We start from the raw sequence: 27,030 nt of genomic DNA, 5'->3' as shown, positions 1-27,030 counted from the left end.
TGTTTAATCACGTTTGTCTGTATTATAGTCATTACTAGCGAGCTTGCAAAAGTTAATGTCTAACAATTGGGCACGGCAAGCTCAGTCACGCGAATGCTTCGTGTTCCTGTACCTTAAGTTATCGTCACAAATGTTAATTCGCCGTAAAACTAGAAGACATTTATTCATTTTTAATTACTGAACGTTGAGTTTGTAGTTGAGTACTTTGCGCCTCAGTACTTTGTAGTATCAGAGGCGCAAAGGCATGTGTGGCAGTCGAGCGCGTGGAAGCAGGGCTACGGCTGCGTAGCGGGCTGCGTATCGCGAATTAGTGTTTTCCGCGCCGCATCACACAGGGTGAGATCGCGCGGAAGCGAAGGTTACGCCCGTGACCGCGCCCGCCGCCGCCGCGACAGCGACGCCAGCCGCGCAGTATCGCGTCGCGCTCGCCGCTCCTCGGACCTCGGAGCTAGCGAACGGAGTCCAAACCCGCTAGTGATGTGCCTCTAGCCGATCATGTGCAGGCGGCGAATGTGTGTTGTGAGAGAGTGCGCGAGAGGCTTGAAGCGCCGCCGGCCCGCGCTTTAGCCTGGCGCTAAACATGTGGACGCTACTTGCTCTCCTCTCGGCGCTCGTCGCTAGCGGTGGCACCGCTACCTTCGCGCCCAACAGAGAGCTGCTCGAGTGTGCAAGGTTCGTAAAATACGAACTGTAGTAACCATAAACGGTATCTCAGAACACAATCTTACATTTGCAGTGGTTAACACTGAGACCTCGAATGAGCTACAAAAATAATTTCAGATGGGCACGCCAGACATGGCCGTTTGCCCGTCTCGTCGGATGAAAATAATTACTCTAAAAACTAAATACAGTCGATGAAACTCAATAATAACTTGCTGTTTATAAAAACGTTTATTTACACAAGAAAAAGATAAAGAAGTACCTTGTACCAGTTCATTTGTCACTGATCTATATACTATGTCCTATAAATTTTCTTCAACACTGATATAATAAAGTGTCACCGAATAATCTCAAAACCCTGTCCGTTAAACAAACACAAATACGGATAGCCTATTTTAGTACCACTTAACAACAATGTAATTGCAATAAAGTTACAACAATAACCTAAAAAATATTTGTAAATCTGGCAGCGACGTTCTCACGGTCGGAATTCGGCGACCGAAATCACGAAGTCCGAGCCGCTTCTTCGTCTCCTTGGCAAGGCTAGTTGTTGACATAAACACGTCTCCCTCCACTCAGTGTAATGTAGTGTCGACCAAGTGAGCTTGGCCAGGTGCAACGATCTGGCACATTTCTGACGACACAACCAGACGTTATTGGCATCTATATCCATTTGCAGCTAAGCTTGAACATTACAATTTATTGAATACTTTCCATGAATAAAGCGATTTATTACAATATTTAATAGTTTTTCGGGGATTGTATTACTTTTATCATTATTTTACAGATTTAATAGTAACGTTTATTTAATTATCACTTTAATTTTAATTTTAATTTCCTTTAGGAAAAAAGGAATTTTACAGCACTAGACAACTTTTAGACTAGCGTCTTTAGATATCATCCATAGGACCAGAATTAATGGAAAAAAAATTGTTGGTATTATATATTATTAAGCAAAAGTATTAATACATACGTAAACAGGCTATCTAAGAGTTGAACTTATAATGTCAGACAACGGTCAATCATATATTAAAACGGTAAAAAAATTGTTTGTTTACAAATAAATAATTATTAATTAGAAATTCTGACAGATATAAAAATAGGATAAAATATAAAATACAGTAAAAGAAAATATACGCAATATTGATGACAGTTCAGCCACAGATGTATAACTGGATAAGGTTCTATTAGAATTTTGTATGGGAGGTCCATGGGCCTATTATAGTTGAAGGATTGTGCCTAGATATAACAAAAGTTTTGAGTGTTATCTAAATCATCGTCATCATCATCTAATCTAATCCATCATCATTTCAGACATGAGACGTCTACTACTGTATACGTCCACATATTGAATGACTTTAATATCACGGTGACATTTGTAAGCAAAAATCACATTTAGGTTAATCTCAAAACTTTTGTTATATCCAGGGACGAATCCTTCAACTATAATACAAAGGAGAAATAATCACTAGTTTTAAAGAATTTTTTTAATACATATTGTGGTTAAATTATTTTTGTGTATTTATAGAGCAACGCTTAGCCAAATTTTGTTTTCAACAATTAGTGAAACACACACAAACACATTGCACAAAAATCTTCCACCTAAGGACTGTGTTTATGCGTTACGATAAAAATCAATGTTAACGGTAACAATAACATTTTATATCAAAATGGTATCCGGTATGATCGTTCATCATAACTTTTACTTTGTTAAAACAATGTAAAGTAAAGTAAAAACAATGCTCTGTTTAAGTGTAAGTTTTACTTAAAATATTCTTTTATAAACATAAATAAAAAAGGGAATGCATGGTTGACAGACACTTCCTTCCATACGACACGATGTGGTTTTACATGGTAAAGACAGCCATCTTTGCATTTTTTTAGGTTATTTTTATCTCTGAATTTACCGCATAAAATATATAATTTTTAGAAAGTCAATGCTCAATTTCTCTTTATATAGAGAAAACAATTACTGGAACTCTATAGAACCATATACATAATAAGTATGTTTTTTTCAAAAATACAAATAAATATAAATCTTCCTTAAAATCTGAGTGAGATTTTATAGACATTATTTTAATGTTTTTTAGCAGAAATATACTTTTAAGACTTAAAAAGTACATATATCCGTATTTAAGGAAACTTTTAAGTAAAATCTGTTTTAACGTCTAAGAGCTATGTCTATGGAAATATGTGTAACTTGAAAATGTATGTCATTCATAACTAATATGCAACTCATTATTTGCTAAAAAAAATCATTAAGTTTACATTTATATCGATAGCACCATTATTTTTATTAATAATTAAAAACAATTCATTGAGATTAAAAAAAAAACATTCTAGCATAAATAAACAAACAAGGTAACGTAATTGTCCTAACTAATTAAACGTTTACATTTGATAACCAGTGATAAGAATATATAAAGAACTGTTTCCTTTTATGTAAACGCCTTCAAAACATTAAGATAAATACTTTGTTATAAATTTCATTAGACATAACACTGCATCTGTGTTGACCTTTAAAAAAAATCTACATCTCTAATCGGGGATTACCTACTTTTTACTAACGTGTACTTAACTAATACGATTTCATTGTTAAACTAAAACTTAATAAACTTAGAACCTGTTTAAATGAAGGTTGTTACTATTGATTAGTACTAGAATATATTTGTACACAAATAAGAAATTTATTTTACATTTACACAATGCATAAGGACAAACTTAATGCCGAAGGTATTTTTCACCAGTTACCCATTAGGCGGTGCGGAGATAAATTAATAAAGGTAGATGAAATAAATAAATATTATTCAAGAGAAAAAAAAAACTAAAAAGGATTAACGTCCCTCGTGGAGATGTAATGAGCCACTATCGATTTCATAACTTAAATAGTAACTTTACAGTGCTTGAACGATATAAAAGTAACGACAGATTAAACAAAAAGAAATGTAACCGTCACAGACAGAAATGATAATGAATCCCATTGACCTAATGACAACAATAGCAATTCAGAAGCGTGGAGCCAAATTTAAACCCGTTTATCACAGCAATCTGCGTCACTAATAACCCAAATATAACGAGACTAGCTAGTTGCGGTAACAGTGACATCAGAAATAGACCCTTGCTCTGAATACCACTCTCATTGCAGAATCAAGTGCGTCTGTCGTACATGTTTGTGAGCCGTAGTCTGTTTTCACGAGGTGAACACGGACGCATTAAAATCTTTACAATCCGTTACAAATAACTCTATTTTACTACGTTTCTTTTGTAGGACACTGTCTAAGTATCACCTCGACGCTCATATCCGCCAAAAAACAGAAGTACCCTTTATACAATATAATTCTATATATATCTATCATATGCAATTTTTGAATTTTGAGTCCATGAAGTGACAGGCTAAGCGATATAAGAGCTAAGGAACCTTCCAATGGGGTGAAACTGTAGTATGTGGCAGCTTGAGGCGAAGATCCCCGGAGAACCCATGAGCTTCATTAAAAGTGGTTTCAAGTTAAACACCCTCTGCACCCTGTTCCTCCAAGCCTGCCTGCCGAATCTGCAAATGCCTCTTGGGCAGCAGTCGAAGACAGGTTAATAAAATAATAAAGGGCTTCATATGAAAGTTAGTATTTCAGTAAGAAATAAATACGAACATGCAAAATGCGACGGAACATAGATATGTTTAATTACACACGGATGAAATTCATAAAGGTGACTAAGGCAATTCTAACTAATAATGTATTAGGTGTATGAAATACCTGACATAACTGTATCTTAATTGACTTTATGACTATATAATCACATGTCAATATATTCACATTGAATTTTACTCCAATAAGATGATATCGTAGAAATACATCATCGTCATTATTGTCTTTTCAGCTGCAATATCTGCTGCTGGACATAGATATCTCCAATAGATTTTCAGAAGGAACGGTTAGAAAAATCATATAAATAAATATTTCAAGGTACAAAATGAAAAATATCGCTTATTTCATTAAATGACAGCTCTATTCATCCTAACATTTTTCAGAATGAAAAGACACAATTATCTACATAACGATTCCTAATTTATCGTCTGATCATTCATGTGCATTGTGTTCAGATTTGTACTCGCTTTTGTACGTGTTAAGTTTGATTAAAGAAGAAAGGTGACTTCACCTTTTTATCATCACCAATTTATGTTATTAATGTTATAAAGGTTGAAAGACGTAATTCTGAAAGTGAAATAAAAAAAACACGCTATCCAACCGAATTGTCATGGGCAGAACGAGTGGTCAACTTAGATGTAAACTTCGGGAAAAGTAACCCAGTAATTGTTTTTAAGCCACGTGATATCCTCTGTCAGCAAATGACAAAGATGTTTTTTTGTGGAGGCGCGTTTAGGTTTTCCAACACATTTATAAAAAGAAAATTTAAAAATTTTTCTTAATACATTTAATAACTTTTCTATTTTCTAATTTATTATTTTTTTGTAATTTTATTTATTTATATTACCACTGGGATAACTGTTTTATTTTTTCCTAATACTTATTCTATCTGTAAAATGTTATCATACCAACTTGTGGAAACACCAATATAGTCTGAGTTGCTTCTTATATAAACAAATTTTATATACGGGAGAGAAGAGAGAATTTCTGCTGCAAATAAACTGAAAATTTCTGAAAAAATTTGACTTGGAGTCAATATTGATTAAAGTTACATAAATTTATTCATTAAATATCAATTGCATATGTAATTTGAAATTAGTATTTTAGTAAAACTTGGTCAAATTCTTTTAATTATTTTTTTTATTGTGATTAAAAAGAAAAGGTTTAGAATCAAACGAAAAATCTCATTTGCACCAATTTCTATTTAATTGGTTGACATTAAAAAAAATGTTTTTGAACAAAAGTGCAGGATTAAAAAAATTCCATACCGATAAATCCCCGATTGAAGAACTAATAGGACGTTCTATCTTATGCCTGAAAGTGTATTTTGTTCAGCCTTCTGGTGCGGCCTTGAACGCTAAATACGTACAAACTGTGATGAACTGCGGCCTCCCAACAAGTTAACGAAAATATGTTTAGCGGTAAAAGCCGCGGCTCCCAAGGGAGCTCTCGAACCTTACTGTCCAAAATGAGATCTAGGCTAAGCGCCTTTGTTTCTTTACCTCTCTCATACCTGCAGAATCTGACAGTACCACCCATAATAAAACTTGGAGTTTCGTTTTTCAACATCATATCAATTTTGGATCTTTTTTTTCATATACTTTTTTAAATAATGAGAAACATATGATGAATGACGTTGTTTCCAATTCTAAGAACTGAAGATTATTTTTTTTAAATTGGACTCTTGTCTTCGTCCGGCCTCTTCCAGCGTTTTACTTACGTGCCCGTATTCTGTTTACAATCCAGTCGTTTCCTACGATTTCCGAAATATCATCTTTTGTATGGCCTGCCACTTTTTCTTTTGCCAATCGAACATTGAACAGTGTCCCCCACATAGTTTTTGTTATTTATTATTTTATTTAAACCAGCTTTAAATGGTAAATCTAGCTCATTTGCATTCAAAAATTATACATAAGGTTATGATACTTCTAGCAGTTATGTGTCTGTCGTATTCCGATAGTGTTTCCGAGTAATGACTTAATACAAGCTGATTGAAAAAAGGTGATAGTTTTAAAGCTTTGTGCCGACAAGTAAGGTATATACTTACCCCTTTATAACTTTTACACCTATAAAGAATCACCTGTATAGGTAATGGTAAAAATAAGCCTTATTCTCCATCATTCCAAATTTTGTATCTTAAAAAATTTATAATTAATTTTTATTTATTAAACATAACCTTAAAAAAGGTACAGACTATAACTAATCGTATATTCGATCCGTAATATATGTATAAGTAATGTGGCGAAAATAACGTAAAATAAAGTAATTTCAATTGTTTTTATTATAACGATTAAAAGTTTTATGAAACCAAACATTTCACGTTATTTTCTTGTAATAAAACGCAACATTGTTACACAAATTTATATCAGCAATAAACATTAATTTCAACGAAAAAAATTGTATGTACAATATTCTAGAATATTCTTACATCTTACAATGAAGGCTAAATTAATTGTAAATGACATGTTACATAATTTACATACACAATCTCCGTATCATTGTGATAAACTGTAAATAAACAGAGCAAGATAAATTTAGAGCAAGTAAACTTATTCACCATTACTCAAAGCGTGTTAAAAATAGTATTAAAATATATGATATACTTCTCCGTACACATAATTTATCATATTTTAGAAATAAAAACCTTAAAACATCGAATATGACCTGTATGACTAGATCCTCAAACATAACTTTTTTTTGAAGTCTTCACGGTGGTTCAAGGTGTTCCACCGCTGTACTGTGATCTCTCTAAAGATTATCATTGGGTCCGGTTCGAAGCAGCCCGCAACCATCGTCTTCCGACGACCTTGACAATATCTGTCCAACTTTTAGGTGGATGTCCTATGACGTTCTTTAATTATGATTATGTAAATAGAAACTTCATAATAGTTGCGACTGTCAGGGATTCTTACACATTCTTTCTTCTTACTTTTTCAACCTTCTTTGACCATAAATATAGTGTAGGGAAAAGTGGAAAGAGATATCTCTGATAATATGAGATGAGAGTCCAATTACTGCCAGCCATGACGTCATCCTTCCATAGTATTATTGGTCTTTCCAGTGCTCTTTTCTGATCCCATGGTCTTTATCATGTAATAAATTTAAGAAATCATTTTAAAAAAAACTTGTGATGTAATAATTGTAATCCTTTTATAGAGCAACGGGTTTGTTAAGTAGTGATCGCAAATTTTTATTTATTATTAAGTATATAGTGACCACGAAAAAACCCGTCTTAGCAAGGAGTCTACGGAAAGAGAGAGAAAGAAAAATAACATCTCTGCCCCTCATTCGCAGCCTGAAACCTGGACGTCAGAGCAGTTTTCACCGCGTTCTTTTCTTACCAACATAACAAAACCTTGGCGACAGATTCGGAGTTTTTCGCCGAATTTATCTCCTAACTTTGCGGTGGCGCGCAAACTGAATCTCGGGTGTTTATGGTAACGGAAAGAGGTCTGCAGCTCTATCCTAAGGAGTTGAGACCCTAGACCCCCGCCGCCGTTGAAACTATGATAGTATACGAAGGCGTTTCCGAAGTTTTAACGAAAGCGTCGAAGAAGACTGGTATTTTATCTAGTAGGAGTCTTCTATAACTTTGTATGGGCAACATTACGTCATTGGGGGAATTCCACAAAAATAAAATTGTGCATTTACGTCGGTATAAATACGGGCAAAGCGCGAATGAATATATACACTTCTACTTCTGACTTACTCTTGTTACTACCTCAAAACCTGCCGGCCTTAGAAAGAATCCCACAACCCTTTTGTTCCCCCGCTGCGAAGGAATATCCCATGCAGGAATTCTCCATGAGAAAAAAATTGGACGCGTTTAGAAACCTCGTAGCTTTAAGTTGAAGGATGCCATTATATGGAAGTCTAATTCTTCCAATCTTATTATTGTCTCTATTAAATTGGACTGCTTTTTCAATAATACAGATTCATATAGAAATCTTATTTTCCAGCAGTAATTCTTATGAATATGACAACAATTGCATTTATATTGATTCAATTATATTCATTCATATGAATACGACGATCACAGAAATGAATGCGTCCTGGACAGAACTCTAAATTATATTATATATACTTAACGGTGTTCTAATTGGAATCATCAGACAAACTGGCCGGAAGCCAATAGAAATGCGTTGAATAACGTTTTTTGTACAATGTCATTTGCTTCTGTAACCTATTTACATTACTTGGTAATATTTATATAAAATTCAGACATTTTTTTAGTCTTATGATAATCTACAACGGATCATTAAAAATAACTTATGTACGTCATTAAAAAAATGCCATAAGAGCCGATAAAACATCCATCAACATAAAACAAACTTGGACTACTATTAACATTGATAAAAATAAATAAATGATCCATTATTATTTACGTTTTATCTGACTGCTATGTGGAAATAAGCGTAAAAATTATTTTTCTTCTTCTTTTCAGCCATAGACGCCCACTGCAAATCACACGCCTCTCCTAAAGATCTTCACGATTACCGATCCTACGTTACCCGTATTCAACGACATCCCGCCACCCTGACTATGTCGTCGTTCCATCTAGTGAAAGGCCTACCCACACCGCGTCTATCGGCACGTGGTCGCCACACACCAAAAATCATTCCATTCTTGTATTTATGTAATTGGTTTACAATTAAATTTGGATGAATGTATTATATTCTTTCATCTAATATCACTCATTGCCTTAAATCGAAAGTCTATCACCAATGTGAACGCACATGTTACCAGTGATGACTTACAGCACTGAAACGCGGTCCCTCACTTTGGACCTCACTGCTAACCTCACAGTAATTTAACTAACATTAGAGAGAGCAATTCTCGAGATTAGTCTATGAGATCCAATCAGAATTAAGAAGATCCGTAGAAGAAAGAAAGTAACCAATATAGACCAACGGATTGCCAAAGTTGAAGTGGTAGTAGAAGTGAATGGACGGACTTTGGAATTTAATTGGGGGCTTATATACACCCGTAGATGCTCTACGGCTAAAATGATAATTATTAGCTGACAGTTCTCGTGTATAGGAATAATTTGCGCATATTTACCTGCTTTCTTAATCTTGAAACAATGAAATCAATGCGAAGATATGCTCCAAAAGATCTGGCTTACGGATTCTTCAAATTTAACTTTTACTGCATAGTAATTACTCTGAAATACGAGCACTTCACAGGAAATGTAATGAGAAGTTATCTTTACAATTGTTTGAAGAAGCGTTAAACGAGACTAAACATTAACGCACGTACGCGTTTTTAACTCTATCATATTTGATTTTTATTCCTTTTAGAAAAAAGCAATTAGGTGTAGAATGTGAAATTCATAAACGGACTTCAAAAATGTATAAGCAAAACATTGTACTCTACTCGCTTGAGATAATGTACCGTTTTCTCAAACACACTTGTTAGCAAGTAACATAGTTACAGTAGGCCTCAATAATCGTATAAAATTCTAAAGATGCTTTTAAAACGATAAAGGAGTAAATCTAGGTAAACCGACGACACAGTCAAGGTTGCAAGACTACATGCGGGCAATGCTAGAGCGGTCATCGTAGCGATATTCAAAGCAGGCCTATGCCTTTAGGGACCTCTTTCGGATGATATGTTGACGATGATCTTTTAGAAGGTATACTTTCACACTTTTAAAAGATCATCGATGATAATTTTTTTAATACGGATTCACCGTGCCAATACCGGACGCATTGAGTTGTAAGAAAAAGGCCAGGTACGATATCCGAGTCTGATACTTTTAAATATTCAAATTTCATTATTATTGATCGCATAGTATTCGTATTTTGGCCAACAGTCTAGTTTTTCAATGTCGTCAACGTCCCAACTTGTTTCTGCCCATCGCAAGGTATAGGCTTCCTGTAAAAATATCTAAAATATATTTTACCATAACCGCTTCGCCTGGCTGGCAGGTTGGAAATCGCAGTGTAATAATGCGCAGAAGACGCTGCTACCCAACCTCTTGTTTTTGAACAGTAGCAATCCTATATAATTAATGCCTTAATAACTGTATCCCGGAAAACGAACCCGCGACCCACGAGCGCAAGTCTCAATCCTCTACCGCTGGGCTACCACTGCCCTCAAAATAAATTAGTAAAAATTAGTCCACTGCGCATTATCGTTTAAACTGGATACAGTAATGTTGTTCTAAAAGTATTAAACAATACAATTTGAATCTTTTCCTCTGCAAATGAACACTGATATTTTGTTACCGATACCAGCGCATCCTTTCGTCGTTATAACTAAGAAATGAGATTGTTACTAAACCATTAGTAATATTTATTTTCCGGTAAAAATAAATTAAAAATAACAAATCTTAGTAAATTCATCTCATAAGACTATAAATGTTTTGCCTTGTTTTAAAAAATGATATGCTTACTTATTCAAATCAACAAAAATGCATTATCGTAAAAACGCTGTTAGAATTTATGGCTTTGTTACACATGTTACACGATTTTCTCTAAATGCGATATTACGTACAATTTTTTTACCAAGAGTATTCGTTGCAAGTAAAAACCAATTTAATTAGAAGCAATAACATACTTTATAAATAACGAATATTTAAATACAATTTTAAATGTATATTACATCAATATGCCAACTTCTTGAAGGTGCTTAGCAAAGCCTTTTTTTTTAAATAATATTTACTTCATTGTTTCAAAGATAATAATACTCATGTGTCTGTAGATTATCTTCTTGTCATCTATCTAAGTCTGTCAATTACTTATACACAGTTCGCTTTTCTATCACTACAAGGCGGAACACAAGAGTTCTGTAAGGTTCACAAAAACCCACAGTAAAAATAACTGACAATAGCTGGATCTGAAAATATCACGAGTGTGTGTATCGTTTAGAATATAATAAAATGAAAATCCTTGTAGATATTTAACATACAAAGTTAGATAAACCAGTATTTGCAGTATCGGTTTAAAACAAATCAAAATAACCATAATTATAATAAATACGGCTCCCACTTCGGTGAACTTTCTCGCATGCAACTTCACGACCTACATAATTAACTTTACATTAGTTTGACCAATAATCTTTGCCCGCACGAGGAACACGAGGTCACACAAATTAATGTTGTTAGTAATTTTCTTAATGTTCATTATTATCTAATTATGTAACAAAGAGCAAAAACTGCAGCAGAAATAAAAGCAGTTATAACTACAAAAAAAATCAAAAAGAGATCAACCGGTAAATTATAAAAGTGCTTAATTTCTTTATAATTAGCTTCTTCAAGTTTCAACATTGTAACAATAATTTACTAAAATAACAAATCTGAAGAGTATTTGAAAAAGAAGGTTTTTATCCTAAATAAAAACCAAAATGAACGACTTCAGGTTCTAATTATTACGGTTATAAAGAGTAATAGTAAATGTTCAAATTTATGATAAACTGGGTTAGATGCGGAAGTGTCTAAAGAAACATTCAAAAAAAGATATGTATAAAGTAAGGACTACAAATAAAAATAAGATTGTTACACCATTCACCAGGCTATGTAATTATAAAATAAATCTTGAGGGCACTAAGTACAGTGTTATAATACACTCCGATGCAACATATCTCATTTATCTTGTGACAAATTTTAGAATTTTACTAATAGTTGTAGAAAATTCTGTTATAGTTAAAGGGTAATAAGTCATAATAAAGGTTGTGAATGAATGCGTGCGCTTAAAACATTCGTAGCTTTAACTTGGTGACATTATAGGGTAGCTCAGTCTGGTAATAATTTCTACCAAATTACATTCTTTTAATAAATGATTTTACTATAAATATTTTGTAAAACGAATTTAAGATTGTATAACAAAATGTTAGCAAAACTCTTTTAAAAAAATATAACTAATTATGCGTTAATAGTGATTGTTCATTTGCATAAAATATCAAGAACAACAAGACAGAAATGTTATTAACGGTTTAAATCGTGTCCGTCTTAAAACGCTTACTAGGAATTGAGGGGGGGGGGAGCATCTCCATATGCTCTAGTCTTCGATTTTCTTTAGGCCCGAAGTCCGGTTATATACTTAATTTGATCTACGAATAAATGATCGCCTACATAGTCATTGACTGTCTAGTTTCCTTACAATCTGAACCTGACTAAAATAACTTACACTGACAGCCTAGTCTTTATCTTTAATTAGAAATATTTACTATAATTAACCAATAATTTTCCTTTTTTTAATAGATTAAAATTGAAACAGAGTTACACTAATATTTTGATATATTTCAACATATCAAAGTTTAATGCTTACTCTTTAATTAAAAGGTGAACAATGTAACCTTTAGAGTGCAGGCACGCAACAATGATGATTGAATGCATAAGAAGATTATCGGTTCACATGTAACAAGCAGCTGTCAGTGGCACCATATACCTGTATACCTTATTTATGTTAGTGCTTGGCATTTAAGTTATGTTAATACTGTTGTAATACATACAAATAATATGTATTAAAATAATGTTGCCAGGAGCAACGAAATACGAGAATTTTGCTTGTCTACGTTTTTTAAATAATTTAAAATAGCGTAATATTACCAAGCAGAAATTTTTAAGAGTTCCTGAGTTATTATTGGACAATTACAATGTAAAAACACTAGAAGTCACTTCCTTCCTTTTCAGCGGTTTCTTTATTTCTGGAAGTCGAGAACCCCTTAACGAAATCGATGACAAGCTCTTTCCATAGTATCATATTATCTGATTTCCTCAGTATCAATGAAAAGTCCAGTTACATTCGACTTGATTAGAGAGATTAGTGATAGTTCAGGTATTTTACTGTATACTCTCTTCATATCGAATAGTCTACGTGACACAAGGAGAAAACTTAAAACATCATGATGTAATTTAATTATATCGTTCATGTGGTGTCTCTACAAGAGGCTTTTAAATCAGGGAATTTACTTAACTAATATAGAAACATATTCCATTCAGACCGCTTCCTATCAGTCCTATTGGAAATCTACAGGTAAAACCTGTACCCAGCAGTAGGCGTAGTACAGCTGAAATAATGATAATGACGATCATATATATAAAGTGATAAGTATGGATGTGATGTCTGTCGATCGATGTATGATACACCCTATCCAAAATATTTTTTTTTCAGAAGTGAAAAATAACCTACAGTGAATATAGTAAGAAGAGTTTTTATAATTCGGGTAACTAAGTTTTAAAAGTACTTATTGATTACTACATTTATAGCCAATCAACGTGTATATTCATACCAGCCTATCCGCTTACAGTACGAGTAGCGATAGTCTAGTAATTAAGAACTTCAGACTAGATATAATGAATGACACAATGTCTCAAAACTTGAAGCAAGACGTAGCGTGAAAACAAACCTAATCAAAGAAATAGAAGTAGATATGTGTACAAACCGATACCTTTTTTCTAAGTTTAAAATAACGACGTTAATAATTAACTATAGATAATTACTAAGACACAGTAAACCTTTTATATTTTTTAAAGTTTTTAAAACAAATAGTACTATATTTCACCATGTTAGTTGTAAAGTGTCCACTACTGAATAAAAGCATCTTCCATCGTCTTCCAAAACGACCGGTTTGCACCCAGTGTCTTACAACAACTGTCATGAATGTACAAATCTGTCCTTGTCTTCACTATAAGGCTCCAGCGGCCATCTGTTCTGCGCACTATGTGCCAGTCCTCTGCACCGTCAACTTGCTAATCTGGGCTATGTCGATTAATACTTTCGTTCGTTCACGGAACGTTGATCACTGATTCGATCTCACATAAAAATCCCGAACTCCTTCATAAATCGATGAGCGACTGTTACCCTACCAGTTAAGGTACTTGTGAGAAGGTAATATCTACTCAGGCAGTTTTAAACATTTATATCCAACAGCATTTGTTTTATATAGTACTGGAGCAAGGTGCGTTATATAAACACTCCGGTGGGCAGTATAAAAATACCTAAGCCTTTACTAAAGGACGCCGTCTTAATCCAAGTAAATGCGAAGAAATGTAATTCTATTATGTCTATATAATACTGTATTGGATATGTAATGGATGCCGTTGAAGTGAGCTGTTTTCGCAAACTCATGCACATTTTTTTAATTTAATATTTTCATTAGTTACCAATCACGTAAAACTGAACATTTCTAATATAAAATTTTATTATATCTGTGAAAACATTTTTTATTGTTTAAAAAGTAAAGCAATACATTGTATGTCATACGTAAAAATTCATATGATAAAATAAGCATATTCTTAAATCAAAACTTAATAGTAAATATGCTTACAGTTAGGGCTGTAATAATACGCACTAGATTTAATTAAATTTACAATTTTTGTTTTTATTCATCTCTGCTAGTATCAAATAAACGCACTACCCATCTGGTGGTGAGCATTCACAAGTTCAGGAGTGAAGAGGCGGCAGGAGGCGCAACGTAAAACGTCTCACCACATGGCTGTCAGACGACCATGTTAAGGTCCTGTTGAAAATCATCAAGGCCTGAATTGATGATGATTTATTTATCTATAGGTAGACCAGCAGTAAACATAAATTAAAATTACATTAAAAGTTAATTTATAAATAATGGTTCTATTATATGTTCTTTTATAAGTGACACGGCATCAAAAATTACTTTGTACAACTATGCAGAAAGATTAGACCATATCAAATAAAAAAAATAATTGAAAAAAAATTGAAGAGAAAAGTGATCGCATGTAAGAGGAAATGATGATAATGATTAAATTTAAAAAAAATATCTTTAAAAAAATCTTAATCTTAAATCTTAATTAATGAAATATTTCAATTTTAATTAACATTAGACACTATATACCCTGTTTGTATAAAAGGTGTGTTTATAAATAATAATAGCAAAATTTATTTCAACCAGAATTCCATAACAACACCGTGTTCCTCGGCAGTACTTAAAATATCAACTCAATGATTTATAGAAAATCTAATCTGTAATTATCTTGGCAACAAAAGTTAAATATAATTACCGCCATCACAGATGACACAAAACTTGTGTTATATAATAATAAAAAGACATAAAAGTGAAGGCAATTATAATAACGTTAAAATGTTTGCTAAATATCTATATTAAGAAAAACTCAGATTTTAGCTCGAAAAATTAAAAAATACACTTTAAAAAATCTCTAATCACCTGTCAATAACAGAGACAAGCAAACACCAACCCACCTTAGGTGCGTTATACATTATAGTGGATTAAAAGCATTAATTAGGATTATTACAAGGGTACAATAAAACTAGATAATCATATTAAAATGGTACACAGTGCATTTGAGACCATATATTGTAGATAAGAGTCAGCTGATTTGAATAAATATAATTAAGAGCAATATGACATCTTATGTTTAAACAGAGATTTATTTTTCACGCTTAAATTATTTAAAGTACTTGACCGATAATATTACATACAAATACCGGATGTAGAGCTCTAAGATAAAGTTACAAATATTTACATTTTAATCAAAAAGCGTGCGTGCACAAGGTTTAAAGAAAACGATATTTAGTAAAACAAAAAGAGGAAAATAATGAATTATTTCAGTTATATTTGATTATAGACTGTTTGACCTTATCGTAGACATGATTTAAGTAGCGAAAACTTGTTTGAAATGTCTAAAAATCCGAGTTTCGGGATCACTTCGGAAAACCTAATTTGTATTAAATTAGGTTTATTATATATTAGATTTTATGAATCTAGTTCGATTACTACAAGTTTTCTAGTGGTGAGAAGCAGTAAACTAGGCGTGGGTAAGCCCTCCCTATGTATAGCGACGAAATAGTCAAAATCGCGGAAAATAGCAAAACCGATGATCGTAATGATCTTTGGGCAGACTTATGTCTTGTAGTAGACTTCTATCGCTATTAATGATGACCACAAACATTTTACAACGTCATTACACAATGTTAAACTCTTTTCAAATGGTCTGGTATTTTTTAAACAAATCATGAATACTTTTACAATTGTTTTAATATAATTTATTTAATCACATTGATCATATTTCATTTTTTAATTTATTGTAAATTTCTTTCAGCCAGATCCTGTACATGAACCAGCACTCATATAAGATTCCGGAAAACTACAATAGGAACATTCCACCAGGTAAGATGGGCTACGTTGTAAGTAAAAGTAAAATTAATTAATATAATATATCCAGTCATAAACTAAGAAGATTTTAATCTTTATCGTAACTTCAATCAATTTTACAAAATTAGCGAAGGAAATTTCCGTACTTATCAAATCTAACAATCTTTATTAAATAAAATTACTAAGATATTTTTGGAGTTCATGTAATACACGGGCTATTATTTATGATATGGTTGAGTGATGGAACTAATTTTAGAACAGCTATCCACTTAAGGCCGGATGTTATTCAGCGAAACACTTCCGACGCTTAACTATCATTAATCAAAACATAGTCTTCATTTACAACCTTAAATAACATATGTAGTTTTTAAAATTGTTATAAATTTTATTACATCTAGTTATCTCTACTGTTATGTTAAACTGGCATACTTGGTATACGATGCATGATGGCCACTCGATATCTGAAGCCTAAAGACATGAAACCCTTGTAAAATCTATAATTAACTTTCATCAGTTATGACAATTATCTTAACTCAGAGTTTATTTAGATATTCTGTATACAATTACAGCCCAAGTTTAAAGTTTTTGTAAAGCAACTTGCTTCGTTGGAATTGAGTTCGGCTTCTTGATAGAAACGTTGCTAGAGTTTTTTCTGCTACTTCTTCCAGCGCTTACGTTTTCCAAAGTGGTAACTATGTTACTAGGTAATAGAAACGGACCAAAACGAAGTTCATACCCCACGGGTATCCTAAAGTTGGAATGCTAAGTGGTTATATAAGTGTAACTCCAAGTAAAGGTCCTATTAAGGGAGTCTTAAGGGTTAGTCATTCTATGGAGTATCAGCATAAAAGCGCGGAAGCCTATCCAGTGAAGTTTTAAAAAGTCGGGGATCAAACCAAGGCTACCTGGGCAACCCCGGAGCTCGCCTACCTTGAGACAGGTTTAAGGCCAAGCGCCCTTGGACCATAGATGCCGCAAAATCTGCAAATGCCTTACGAACTATCTAAGTGAGGTAATAGTGTTAGTCAAGTAAAAAAAATGTTTGACTCGTGATAGCTAGGAACAGAACTGATAGCAAAGGTCTGACAAGCGGCTAGAAGTATAAAAACTACTACTAACCAATGTATATAGCGACCAGGCACACTTGATAACTTTTCAATGCATCATCTACATATATAGAGTAATTCTCAGATGTCTGAAGCTTATATTCTTGCCCTATTAGGAAACAGACATCGTTATTAAAATCTGCCTTTTTATTTTTCTTTCAAGCTTATCCTTAAAAATATTTTAGTAATAAATAATCAATCCTAACCACACAACGAACTTATAAACGCACGAAGTTCACAGTGAATGTCAAATGTGCATGAAAATAGGAATTATATGGAGCAAAGAAGATCTGTCAAAATTTTATTGAATAACTACTAACATTACATATTTATATATATATATATATATTTATTTATTTATATATATTTTTTTCTTTATATGTATACATATATATTAATTAATTATACATCGAGGCACGGTTTCTTAATACATTTGTACGTAATTTATCAGAATTATCACACAATAAAATAAAAAATGTATTCACCAAAACATGTATTAATATTTGAGTATGAAAGATTTTTAAGTGCTAATAAAGCTGGAAGAATGAATTTTGTAATAATTGCTTGTCTGAAGTGGCAATGGACAGGGCACATAGCTCGTGCAACCGTTGGTCATTGGGACCGAAAGGTTCTCGAGTGGCGACCACAAGCCGGTAGTCGCGGCTTGGGTAGGATTCAGAGATCATTTGAGTTTATAGTGGGCTCTTTACAGATCAAGACACTTTTGAAACCCTCGAAGCTTAAATCTAAAAGAAGTTATTACCGGAGAGTTCGATCTAATTCGAGTTTCTATCAGATTAGACTCTCCTAGCATGATTTTCAAGACGTACAGAAGTAATCATCATAATAATAATTGAATAATACTTGCATAAATGAACATTTAAAATAATGTCTAAATTTAAACACATTGTGAAATAAATTCATTCCTAAACAACAAAAAAACACAGTACATTGTTAGTAAACATTACTAAGATAATACTGTATCAGAATATCAAGTCTATCTACTATCCATTTAAAGAGATGATATCTTCATGAATTTATATTCTGGTTACCTATAAAACCCAAACATTGCGCCCGTCGGGGATATCTCCAACCCTTAAACATAAAACGTCCGCATGTAAAACTGTTCGTACTGATTCAATAAAACATTTAAGAATCAATAATAATTTAATGCTAATTTTTTTTCAGGCAAAAACACTACAGTGTACATTGGAATAAATGTCGCCCGAGTGTCAGGGGTTGATGAAAATAAAGAGGTATGTCTATATTTATGTTATAGTCGAAATTAATTTTTTCCTTTGGTTTTTTCTTTAACTTTACATGAAGCTGGTATTATTTTATAAATACCGGTATTGTCTCTTGTAAAGCATTCAATACTTATCAATAGACATTTAATGCAAATGGATATGCATGTATACAAGTGTATACAAAGTCATTGGTGACATAAGTGTAAAAACTTTAAAGAGTGAATGTATAGTTCATTTGCTGTTAATCGATGTATCGTACATTCTATAATTAAGCATTAGTAGCACAGAAAGGAAAGGACCGTGACTTGCAATTTTAGATCACGTCGTAAGTGCATTAATTACATAGGATAGCCACTGCTCACAAACAAATTTTCAGAGGATGGGCAGCAGCGTCCTCTGCGTACCATATTACCACACTACGAATGTCAACCCGACGATATGTACAGGCGGGGTACATCGCATGTGCAATCGATGGCCGTTGATGCCGAAAGGCTGGGGCTTTACCCACTAGATGGACCGACGACATAGTTAAGGTGACGAGAAGTAGCTAGACCAGTCATGGTGGCGATCTTTGGGGAAAATCAATGTCTTAAGAAGAAGAAGGAACAAGATGTATAAACAAAACTATGAACTGATACAAAGCTATTAAATTAGGTGCTCTCAAAATTAAAAAAAATTACTGATAAATCAATGATCCAGTGATTGGAAGTTTATAACATGGTGTCAATTTTTTTCAGGAAATAACATTGGACGTCTTCTTGCAAGTGTCATGGGAGGATAGCCAGCTACAAATCCCACATGACATGCCTTTCATAGACTTGCCTTGGGAATTTCGACAGTTAATTTGGACGCCGGATCTTTACATATGGCAACTGCAGACAATGAGAACTATGTCCGTATTGCAGGAGATGGCGTCACTTAGATTATACTCTAACAGCACTGTATCAGTTAACATAGGGTTCGTTGAATTTGATTTATCTCACTCTCTTTTATCGTGATTTCTGTGAAGATATAAAAAAAAATATTAAAGTTTATTTCCCTTCTTTTAAATCAAAGTAGGCAGTATATATGGCAATTCAAATTTTGAAACTAAATTTTTTTAACAAATATTATTCATGTTACTCACCTTGATATTTGAGATAATATTTCTTATAAGCCTTAACATAGAATAACCCTATAATAATACTTATTTTTATCACTGCCCGTTAATACAGAAAGTGTACAGCAAAATGTAATACCATAACGGTTACATTTATAAATGAATAGATACTTTTTCGTAAGAGAACAGATGAATATCTGTTAACATTATTATTTTTTATTTTTAGCGCCACTATAACGATCAAATGTCAAATGGATTTTGTCCTGTATCCATTGGATGTTCAGAAATGCGCCATCGACTTCGGCAGTTGTAAGTATAAAAAAAAATATTTAATAATAATAAAGAGCGGTCACGCGTTTACGTTTTTCTATCATAAAAATCGATTTAAAATTTTAAAACTGAGAATATTAAGCGATTCTAAATTTGAAAAGTAGCGAATTCGTCAACTTGAATAATTAATCATTTTAAATTTAATTTTAAATTAAAAATATACATAAGGATTTAACTTAAAATGAAAATTATCTAAAATGTCAATAATATTTTGACGCATAAAGTAAAAACAAGTTTTAGATTATTTCTACGTTGTCCCTTTTTCAATTCAATTTCTTTGCATTCAATTTATATACAAATTAAACCCAAAAAAAGAGAAAGGTTTAAGAACAGAATAGTTTAAATGCAACAGTTGCCAAAAAAATGCAAGTTATACGGACAAAGATCTACTAATTCATTCACCTTTAATTGATAATTTTTTTTTCTTCCTTCTTTAATTTGTTAAATACCATCGTATCACTCTATACATTCTTTTCTAATTTGCACCTACTCCAGACAAATACACATCGGAGGACGTTCGGTTTGAGTGGCACGCGGGCGCACCTTGGAGAGGGCTGGTGGGAAAGCAACGCCATCAGTTCCGCCTTCCGAAATACGTAGTGACATTCGTCACGGACAAAAGTAATCATATTCGAAATTTTGGTGAAGGTAAATGTAATACTTATTGCTTTGTTGCTTAAGTTTGTGCCCAGAACACTTAACGTACTATGTATATCGCTAACTCGCATGAGACTGCAAATGCTTAACGCGGAAGACCGCTACTGATAATAATTATATACTTAAAGACTTTGTTGCGCTAATCTGTGTAACGTATAAAGCCACTAAAATTATTTTACCCTAATCTAATTGATTCATTCATTATAAATATGCATTTTTTTATGTTTATTGTAAATTGTTTATAACATTTTAATATTGTCTTTCATTCACATATTTTTGTTGCATTCGTAATGACTAATTTTATTTGTAATTTGTTGTGCATGTACACGTAAAATATTTTCTGAACATATATGTTAGAATATGCACACTCAACACGACTAAATAGAATACGAAAATTTCTAATTTTAATTTGGAATATACTTCTTTAATTATATCATACGTTTTATATTTTATACTTAAAATTTACATCTGCAACTTGAACAAGCTGAAGCGTTTTCAGTTCAATAACATAGTAGCTATATACTTATATCTGTAAATTATCTGATACAATTTGCGTTAAGGTTTTTTGTTCGCTTTTCGCTGCAATAATTAATAGGGTAGAGCGTTAATATAATACAAACATATATAACAAAATCTTTTATTTATTTAGACAGAATATTAGAAAATGTTTATTTAACAATGTGTTTACAAAATCCAAAAAATAAAACTTAATAAACTAAGAATTACTTAACAAATTAAATGTATGTCTACGGAGGCTCCGGTGCAAAAATCAATAAAAAGAATTATTGGGTTAAACTGTAGCTCGAATCATTCAAACCACCTTTACAATTATAAGGATTTGTAGGTGCTCCGATAAGCCAAACCGCGGTTCTAAAGATTGCTATAATAGATTGCCGGAATATAATCAATTAATACAAGCTATTAAGGTGTTACCCGGAAAATATTAAACATTTTCAAATCGCTGTAGTCTGTTGTGAAGTGCTAGGTTAATGATTACGTAGAAGTAATTAAGTATGATGAAAAAGGTATTGTCACGCTATAACGTGATGGGCTATGAAATATGCGAATGTATACTCTTATATTTTACAGGCGAGCACTCAGCGGCTAGATTGCAAATCAAGCTCTCGAGGGAGTTACGCAGCTATCTCCTTGAGAGCTATCTCCCGTCTTCGTTATTTGTCATCATATCTTGGGGTAGTTTTTGTGTTATACCCGAGATAGTGCCGGGCCGAATGGTACTCCTCGTGACTACACTGCTCTCTCTGGTCACGATGTTTGACACAGTCAGGTACCAATTACAAGTTTTAATTTAATTTATGACTATCATAGTTACTATCGCTTCACGCTATATTAATAAAATTTTTTTGGAATATCTACAAAGAGTAAATTTATAGCACTTTTACCGTCGATTTATGTCGATAAGTTATATTTTTATTGGAATAAAACAAGTCAATAACTTCTGGCAGTACGTAGTCTTGAAGGGCAGATAGTAAACAATAATTATTTTTAATATACTATATATAATAATTCTAATTTTAAAAACGCTTTTATCTAATCTATTATCGACACGTTATTTATCATTTCGGCTACCATTGATTTTTATATAGAGTTTACCGTTCATTTATTGCACCTATAACCAATGATCCTATATATATATATATATATATATATATATATATATATATATATATATATATATATATATATATATATATATATTTGTTTCCAGTACAAACTCGCCAGATGCGCTTGAGCTGAAGTGTATAGAGGTGTGGTTAATCTCATGTACCATCTTCGTGTTCCTGGCTTTGCTGGAGTACTTCGTGGTGCTGTTCGGCATCCGGTACGACAAGAGCTGGAGCAAGCGGCGACAGGACTTGCGAAGAGCCCACTCCGCGGCGCAACTCGCCCCTCCTCCTCTACACGTGAACCACTCACAGGTCTGTTTTCAACCCAACACATCATGACTGCTTCTAATTATTTTTTTTTAAGAAATTAGTATCATTTATTAACACCATTTCAAATGGCCCCGTTTTTCGAAGTTGCAGTAATTCGAACGAGAGGCGTTCAACCACTCCAACTGTGGACAGACTTATTCTTAGAGTTTAATAAATTTTTCAGTTTTTGCTTTTTACTTCTTTCTCTCAAAGATATATATTTGGATGATCAGAAATCGTTGCACATCCATAATATAAATCCATCCATCCATATAAATGGTATTTGTCAATTATTATCACTTTAATGTATTTACTAATTTGAACTAACTTGATTCACTTATCTCTGCGCCTACTAAACGGTTAACTGTGGCAAAACCTTCGGTGTTAAGTTCACTGTAGTGGTTTATATAAGAAGTGTATAAGTAAATAATTATTTAACTATAATTAACTCAAGATAATTTTTAAGTGCCAAAATTAAATCGGATTATATATATTATTTAATTTGATAGTTTCGGAACTAATTAAGTGAAAATAATAACTTGACACATTCGTTAACATTTTTGAATACGAGTTTTATTATTTCTGATTCGCATACAAATATTAAAAAACTGAGTATTTTATTTATGAAATTGTTAACAATAAAGATAGATCACAGCAATAAAAATATAGACGCGTAGATAAATTAGAAATATCTCCGTTCAATTTATAGAGGATGGGCACACCGGTGACAGGAACGCCACAAGGCGGGGTCTTCTCACCGCAACTAAGCGTTGAGGACGAGGGTTTAAAGCAACAATTCTCACATCAGACAATACAAAGGGTAAATATTAACTTAAACATAACGTAGTCTCGCATTGCGCTAAAAACAAAGGGCTCATCACACGTACAACTACTTAATTTTAAACTCCACCGCCAATTTTTAGTCATCCTCCTCGGATAAAAGAAGTTGGAGGGACAATAAGATTGGGTGTGAAACGAGATCAGTTAGTAAGGTAAAATTTAATTAATAAGTTTGCACGGTGTGTCCGACACAGTATTAATTAGAACACCAGAATTAGCCTGCCCTTTTTATTGCCAAAACTGAGTTCAAAATTCAAAAAATGGAGTCAATTAGCATTTGTATTTAGCTACACTTAATTAAAATTTATGTAAAAGCATATATATTTTATGGATTTCATATGTAAAGACTCCAAAAATAATATATATTTGCCTGTGCTTTAAGTCTGATCACGTAAGTTAGCAAACAATATGAAAAGAATTCACGTATGCTTAACTTGCACTAGAAAAAATATTTCGTATAGGTAGATCAGATAAACAATAATAAATAACAAATTATTATTATTATTTTTTTTAATTATTTATTATGCGACGTTTTAGCTGTAAAAAGTATTATATTATTTATTGCAGGATTCACCCATACTAGATACGATGCCTCCTAATGGGTCATCTAGAGGATTAATGGCACGAATCGCCACCATGGTGGACCACGGGGTTATGTTCTGTGGTGCTCAACACGGGGCACTCGACAAGTTCGCCCTTATGGTGTTTCCCATATGCTTCATTCTTTTCACAATTATTTACTGGACAACGTATCTTAGCGAAGCTCATAGAGCGATGCACGAATAGTGAAACGTAAGTGACAATAAAACTGATGATGTGAATTTTAAATGTGAAACAGTAGTGTGAACGCGGCCTTACTTTGAGTGAGCATAAAACTTATTTGTACATAGTAGACATGTTGCTAGTCCATTATGAAAGTTTAGTGAGACATTGAAGACGAAAAAATATATAAAACTGAGTGCTATTATCTAATGAATAAGATTCATATCAATTGTAAAGTGTTTTAAGAAAACTTGTACATTTGTTATTTGTTGAAATCGCAAAAGGAAATATTTATTTTAATATAATTAATTACACAACAGTGCCTTCAAAATACGCTCTGCGTAACTGCCCTTGCATATATATAATCAGGCTGTTATTAACATCATAAATAACAACGTATTCGGCTTCAGATATTGCTTTGTATAAAAAAGCGTATTGATATTTACAGTGTACAGAATTACTTTTAAAGCAATTAAGGAAAAACAATCTGTTAAAATATGTTTGTTTTATAACAGCATATTATATTTTACAATTCCACATAAATTATGTTTTACTTTCAATATTTCGATTGCGTTTTTTAAAATGAAACCATACTTGCTAAAACGTGCACCGTACAAGTCTATGCTTGAATAATAAATTATGCTAATGAAAACAATATCCCAAATTTTGCTAAGATGTTCATAAACTTTAAAATACTAAATCAGGACTCTCCATTGAATTTGAGTCACAATCGACAGTACAGTAGACTACCCTACACCATATTCGCCAAAGATAATTAATACAACGCTTATTTAATTACGATTTTATAAACAACGGTCACTGTTGCCGTGATTTTGAGGAACCAGAGTACAGATGGCGCTTAACTTGAACCTCATTGTAGGTGAGAAAACTCTTGGGCTCCTAAGGGGCCTCCGTTCAAGCTGCGATTTCCTACTTCAGTCTCGGATAAAACTCATTTTTAAAATGTGTGCCAGTAATGATTTCTTTTTATTTATATATTATTTAACGTCTAATTCACTGTCGATTTCTGGGTTTTTACATTGATAGTAACGTTTCTTTGGTATGGTCGATGGCATTCATATTTGGTTCAACGACCTTCACAAAAAACAAATTACAAAAGAGGCCTAAAAATATTCTAAATTTATTGGGCAGCCAGGATCAATTAACATAAAAACGCTACTATAGTGTAAACGAAAGACATACTGACATTTATCTCGGCGTAAACACCTTTATCTTATTAATACTAAGCGTATTAAGTAAGAAGTAAAGTACTTCTAACAATGCAATATCTTGCTAGTATTAACTCTCTTCGGTGAATACAGTATGGCGCAAAAAGATGGTCTCAACAATTTATTTCCTCTTTCTACCCATATGGATAGTATTTCTCTAATTTTTAGATAAATGTTAGTACAGATTAATAAATACCTATTAATTATAATAAATATTTTATTAATAAGTCTTTTATTAATAAAATATCTTTAGCATAATGGATATAATATGTTAATCAACCTTTGGGGACCATGAGGTTAAATACCTTAAATTGACACAGTTCGCCTTAATTTAGGTGCCTTGTGGTTAATATACAATGTGGTTAACATAAGTAAAAATAAGAATTGGAATTAGGTGAAAAAATGTGTTTCTTTATGAAAACGAATAAAATTAAGAAGGAACATTTTATTTTATTAAACTCCATTAAATTTCATAGTAAAAATAACTAAAATATGATGAATATTTTAATTAAAATATGTAAACGCAATGTAAGTATAGTAATATTATTGATTTGTTAAGTTTTTGATTGATTTGTAAGTTTAATTTTATATGCGCCTAGAAATTATGAGAGACGGTGTAAACTTTTCAATAATGTCAATTTTTATGTCAACGTCAACTGCTGCTCCATTAGCATTTCCAACTTCACCGGGTTGTATGAAACAGTTTTTGATTTTTGCGGTAATGTAGCTCGAAATCACCGAAAGAAGCTTCTACTAGTTTCGTTACATTATCTTTTTCTTTATTAGTTAAAAACAGAACTAAATGAGTTACATTATAACATCTATTAAACCAGAGTAAACAAGTCATTGTACTAGATTTAGAGACCTACAAAGTATTTATTGTCTTATCACGGTGTTTTTGATTGAAAAAAAAACAATTACACCTTATCACTCCTTTAATAAATTTACAGCGAAACAAAATTTTAGAACCCGAATCTCGTAAAATATTTATTATCAAACAAGAGATTGCAAAGTTAAGATTTCTTTAACTATTTTTAGTTAGTTTTAATACATGAATAAAAAGTCACTAAAGGTCATTTTTATAATAATGAATGCTCACAATTAGCTTTTTAATAAAAAAATGTATTTAAAGTATTTTGAGAAATCAAAATAACATATAGCAACACATTTTATAAGCAAATATCATTTCAATAATTCTTGCCAACATCAAACATCATTTATCAGTAAAATAAACTTTATTTTAGTAAATGAATCAATCAATATTGGTCTCGGACTAAATAAGAACATGCACTTAGTTTTGATAAAATCTTTTAAACATATTTAATAGCTAAATACATATTTACATATAACTTTTCTTAGGATATGTATAGTATATTATTTTTCAATATTATTTACTTAATTATTAAGTTTGTTTAGTTAGGTATTA

At 32.3% G+C, this 27,030-nt stretch overlaps 1 protein-coding gene across 1 annotated transcript; it reads left to right on the top strand.

Annotated features, from left to right (window-relative positions):
• Window positions 1-443: 443 nt before the first annotated feature.
• On the top strand, window positions 444-26,542 carry LOC137930415 (gamma-aminobutyric acid receptor subunit delta-like). Its single transcript, XM_068773656.1, has 10 exons — window positions 444-672; window positions 16,345-16,412; window positions 18,692-18,759; window positions 19,488-19,708; window positions 20,076-20,158; window positions 20,675-20,827; window positions 21,926-22,124; window positions 22,566-22,776; window positions 23,483-23,593; window positions 24,181-26,542. The coding sequence occupies exons 1-10, from the start codon at window positions 581-583 to the stop codon at window positions 24,397-24,399; spliced, it is 1,425 nt and encodes a 474-aa protein (XP_068629757.1). The 5' UTR covers window positions 444-580; the 3' UTR covers window positions 24,400-26,542.
• Window positions 26,543-27,030: the final 488 nt, after the last annotated feature.

Source organism: Battus philenor, unplaced genomic scaffold, assembly GCF_028537555.1.
Source record: "Battus philenor isolate CCGP_79_NKW_IND1 unplaced genomic scaffold, ilBatPhil1.0.hap1 SCAF_6, whole genome shotgun sequence".
NCBI lineage: Eukaryota > Metazoa > Arthropoda > Insecta > Lepidoptera > Papilionidae > Battus > Battus philenor.
This window is presented reverse-complemented; position numbering and strand designations above follow the sequence as displayed.

What these genes read in the sequence shown, in the direction of transcription:
- LOC137930415 (XM_068773656.1), top strand. Translation starts at nt 581, where the DNA reads ATGTGGACGCTACTTGCTCTCCTCTCGGCGCTCGTCGCTAGCGGTGGC. An exon ending in CAATAGGAACATTCCACCAG is followed by an intron (nt 16,413 to 18,691) that starts GTAAGATGGGCT and finishes ATTTTTTTTCAG; the next exon opens with GCAAAAACACTACAGTGTAC. An exon ending in ACTGTATCAGTTAACATAGG is followed by an intron (nt 19,709 to 20,075) that starts GTTCGTTGAATT and finishes TTTTATTTTTAG; the next exon opens with CGCCACTATAACGATCAAAT.